This window comes from Myotis brandtii, unplaced genomic scaffold, assembly GCF_000412655.1.
Source record: "Myotis brandtii unplaced genomic scaffold, ASM41265v1 scaffold2447, whole genome shotgun sequence".
Classification (NCBI taxonomy): Eukaryota; Metazoa; Chordata; class Mammalia; order Chiroptera; family Vespertilionidae; genus Myotis; species Myotis brandtii.
In genome coordinates this window covers 153,499-157,926 of record NW_005359255.1, presented here as the reverse complement: position 1 = coordinate 157,926, position 4,428 = coordinate 153,499, and the positions used below count along the sequence as shown (strand labels likewise).

At 40.5% G+C, this 4,428-nt stretch overlaps 1 protein-coding gene across 1 annotated transcript in view; it reads left to right on the top strand.

Moving 5' to 3' along the window:
- LOC102251810 (lysine-specific demethylase 5D) overlaps window positions 1-4,428 on the top strand; it is an 80,200-nt gene that overhangs the window by 23,804 nt on the left and 51,968 nt on the right. Inside the window, 3 exon segments of the mRNA XM_005867174.2 lie at window positions 1,500-1,658; window positions 2,479-2,598; window positions 2,693-2,851. Coding sequence (XP_005867236.2) covers window positions 1,500-1,658; window positions 2,479-2,598; window positions 2,693-2,851 — 438 coding nt within the window.

Here is a 4,428-nt window from a genome sequence, read left to right as displayed (position 1 = left end):
CAGCTCTGAGATCCCGGCCGGCTGAAAGCTGGTTTCTGGGGTTTTGTTTAGCTTCTATATTTGTTACAATGTTTCAAACTGCCAGCTAAGATGCCAGCAAGTCAGGCGGGGAACGTTGGAGTCCTCCTTCACTGAAGCAAGCAAGCCTCATGTTCGCTTCCAGCTGCCTGGCTGCCGGCCACCATCTTGGCTGGCAGTTAATTTGCATATCGCCCTGATTAGCCAATGGGGAGGGTAGCGGTCATACACTAATTACCATGTTTCTCTTTTATTAGATAGAATTTTCCCCTCCTTTTTCTTAACTCTTTACCTAAAATATTTTTGCAATCTCTTAAATATTCTAGAGTTTCTACATTTTTATAAAATGATAAATCCCATTTCTTGATTATCTTCATTCCTCTCTGTCTGATTTGACTTTGTTTTAATAATGTTTGTTTGCTCCTTTCTATTCTGTAAATGGTAATGTTCCCTGAAATTTTATCCTTGAATAGCTTACTATTTTGAGTTCCACACGCCTATGTTTCTTTTAATCATCTTCACCTGATCACTGAGACATTGTCTTTGTTACTATCAAATGTCCTCAGATGACCCTATACTTCTGCTTTGGACTGTCACAGAACTTGTAATATAATTTGGGAGTCTATACTTTTTCTCCAACTCCTAAAACTCATTGATCGCTTAGTTATACTGCTTGTTATTTTTATTGCAGTACTAGATGCATGAAATCCATGCAAGGCTTGGCCCTCGCAGCCGCAGCAGCTGCCTCAGCCCTTGTGCTCTGGCTTCGTCCAGAAGGTTGTCTGAAGGTTGTTTGGCTATCTGGTCTAATTAGCATATTACCCTTTTATTATTATAGATAGGATACATACACAAAAAATAACATTAGTTCTGCTTGTTTTTCTACTTCCCAACAAGCAGTATCTCAATATATACCCTCTATTGGCTTTTTTAAAAAAGTTGTATTTGTGAGATTTATTCATATTGTATGAGTTCTCATTGTGTTTCATTAAAATTTTATTGAATACTACTTGACAGTTTCATAATCTGTTTTACTCTTCATGGATTTATTTTTGGTAGTTTACAGTTTGGGGCTACTATGAATGCTATTAATACAGTATATGACTTTAGTTAAGCTATGTAGGCATTTCTGTCATGTATACATACATAGATTGGAACTGGATGTGACCTAGATTATATAGGTATATGCAAACATAGTGCATATGTAAATGCTTGCAGTCTATGCCAATTGTTAACCATATGTAATTCTCTGAATTATTTATGCTAGTTTATACCTTTATGATTTGTGTTTATACCATTGACCCTTGTCTAGAAAGTCTACTTTGTTATTCCCAAAGCATCTTAATCATGGTTCATATTTAACATGTTATATTATTTAGAAATTCTTTATGTTTTGTCATATTTGCCATCAGATAGAGAACTCATGGGTGAAGTCAAGAATAAAACATTGCATATTTATTTTCATTTTATTTTTCTGGTAGATTGATTCACATGTTTGCCAGATGTGTTCCCAAGGGGATGAAGATGATAAACTTCTTTTCTGTGATGGCTGTGATGACAATTATCACATCTTCTTCCTATTGCCATCTCTTCCTGAAATTTCCAGAGGGATTTGAAGGTGTCCAAAGTGTGTCATGGCAGTAAGGCCTATTCAACAGAGATGTTTTAAATTTAGTTTTTGGTAATTTTTAAATGCAGCCTCCTAATTAAGTAAATACTTCTGTTAGCTATTAATTAGCTGTCAGTCGAGATCAACCAATGAACTTATATGCATATATGCATAACCTCTGGACACAGACAATGGGGTAGGGAGGGCCTGGGGTGGGATAGGAGTGAGCTGGAAGAAGTTAATGGGGGAGAGGGGTGAAGGAGACATATATAACACTTTCAACAATAAAGATTTAAAAAAATTACCTGTCAGTAACATGATAAGCAAGAATGGTTTGACAGACTAGCTGTTTGATGGTGGAGACTTAAGAAAGAGAACAAGGCCCTGGCCGGTTTGGCTCAGTGGATAGAGTGTCGGCCTGCGAACTGAGGGGTCCCGGGTTCGATTCCGGTTGGGGGCATGTACCTTGGTTGCGGGCACATCCCCAGGAGAGGGTGTTCAGGAGGCAGCTGATCAATGTTTCTCTCTCATCGATGTTTAAAACTCTCTTTCCCTGTCCCTTCCTCTCTGTGAAAAATCAATAAAATATATTTTTTTTAAAAAAGAAAGAGAACAAGGACTAGAATCCATAGATCCATAGATCCTTAATTAAGAAAAGGAGAACTATAATCCACATTACACAAATAATGGGAGGGGGCGGGGTAGGAATCTGTTTTTGTGTTTATTTAAGAAACTTATCTTACCTGGAAAGAAAAACAAACAAAAAAATGGAGATACAGCATGAGATATAAGCTGTACTTTAGGATTCTATGCTTTTTGTTTCTCTGTTGCTGAACTAGTTTCTATTTTAGGAGTGTACAAAGCCCGCTGAAGCCTTTGGCTTTGAGCAGGCTACTCAGGAGTATACTTTGCAGAGCTTTGGTGAAATGGCTGATTCCTTCAAGGCCAACTACTTCAACATGCCTGCACATGTATGCGATTATGGGATGGGAAGAGGTTGATGTCTGTCATGGAGATGGGCTGAAGTATAGTGGGTGTGATTGTTTTCTATGTCTATTATTACAGATGGTACGTACAGAACTTGTGGAAAAGGAATTCTGGAGGTTGCTGAGCAGCGTTGAGAAAGATGTTACGGTTGAATATGGAGCAGACATTCATTCCAAAGAATTTGGAAGTGGTTTTCCTGTCAGCAGTAGCAAAGGAAACCTGTCCCCTGAGGATGAGGTAATATGATTGACAATACATATTAAGAATAAGGCTAGGAAAGTCATTTTCCCATTTTGAAAGCCTCTGTCCTCATGAGTCCTTCCGCTTAGTGCTATTTTCACATATTAAATCTTAAAGTAAGATTTAATGCCATTGATGTTCTGTCAGAAACCCATAATTTTGGATAATCACAATTACCACCACTTTTCCGTCCTTGCATTCCTGATGTCGATAGACACAAGAACATTATGATGCCTTGGAATTTTCAGTTAGGTTCCACAGTGGTCCTTCAGCTTTCCTTAAATGTAAGTATTAGAATATTACCAAATTCTGGTTATCTGCATGATAGAGAAAAACAAGTGCTATGACCACCTTAGTTATTTTTGTACTTTGAAAGCACTAGGAAGGTATAATCATTGCTAAATACCCATTTGCATACATCTTTTGGAATAGATGGAGTAATACAGAAACCACTAATTTCATCCATTAATACAGGTAATCTCTTGTATAGACCAAGACCCATTTAGATGTCCCAAGTTGTAGCTAATCACATTAATATTTCTGCACATATGGAGAGCCAAACAATTTGATGTATGCAGCAACCTTATTTGGGGATAAGAAATAGTCTACGGCCATACCCCCTGAATGCGCCTGATCTCGTCTAATCTCAGAAGCTAAGCAGAGTCAGGCCTGGTTACTACTTGGATGGGAGAAATAAATAAAAATAACCCATTTCAGAAAAACCACGATGGCAGCATAGGTAAACACCGGAAATTGCTACTTCGCAAAACCACTTCAAAAAAACAACTAAAAGACAAAATGGACATCATCCAGAACCACAGGAAGGCTGGCCGAGTGGAAATTCTACAACTAGAAGGAAAGAGAAAAGCTCACTGAGACTCAGAGGAGGTGTGGTGCGGAAGTGCAGAGGTACGGAGGCGGAGGCGTGTGTGGAAAGAGCTGGTTACAGAGGACACCGGTGTCTTTTTCAATCGGGAGGGAGTCACACGCTCCCGACAGCTCTGAACTCCAGTTCCGGGCGAGTCTCTGGGGACCCAGACTCATACGGGTAGAAACTGGACTGTCTGGCATTGGGCAGAACTCAAGGGCGGCTTTTTCTCAGAGGTGCTTGCGGCAATTACTGTGGAACAGTGAGACCCAGGGCCCCTTAGGGCAGGGCTGAGGATCAGCCATAGCTGTTTGCTCCATGCTGTTGATTCCCTGAGACCCCGCCCCACCCAAGCTGTGCACAGAGGCTTTTGCATATGAATGCCCTGGCCCTTTGCAATCTAAAATTACCTAACTAACTGCAGCTTGGTCAGAGAGACCAAGCACATCCAAAAGAAGGCCCAAGGCCCCACAGCAGTTTGCATTGCTTCACAGCTGGGCATCATCTGGGCACTTCCAAACTCCAAACAAAGAAAATGAATCGGCAGATCTCTCCGTAGCTCCTGCTGGGTAGCCTCAGGAAGAGGCTAGATTAGCACCTCCTTAGAGATCCAAGAGCCAGTGTACCCATCCAAATTACAACTTCTCAGATCCATAAGGGGCACACTCAGGGGGAAGACTCAGTGAGCACCAAAGCCCCACTGAAG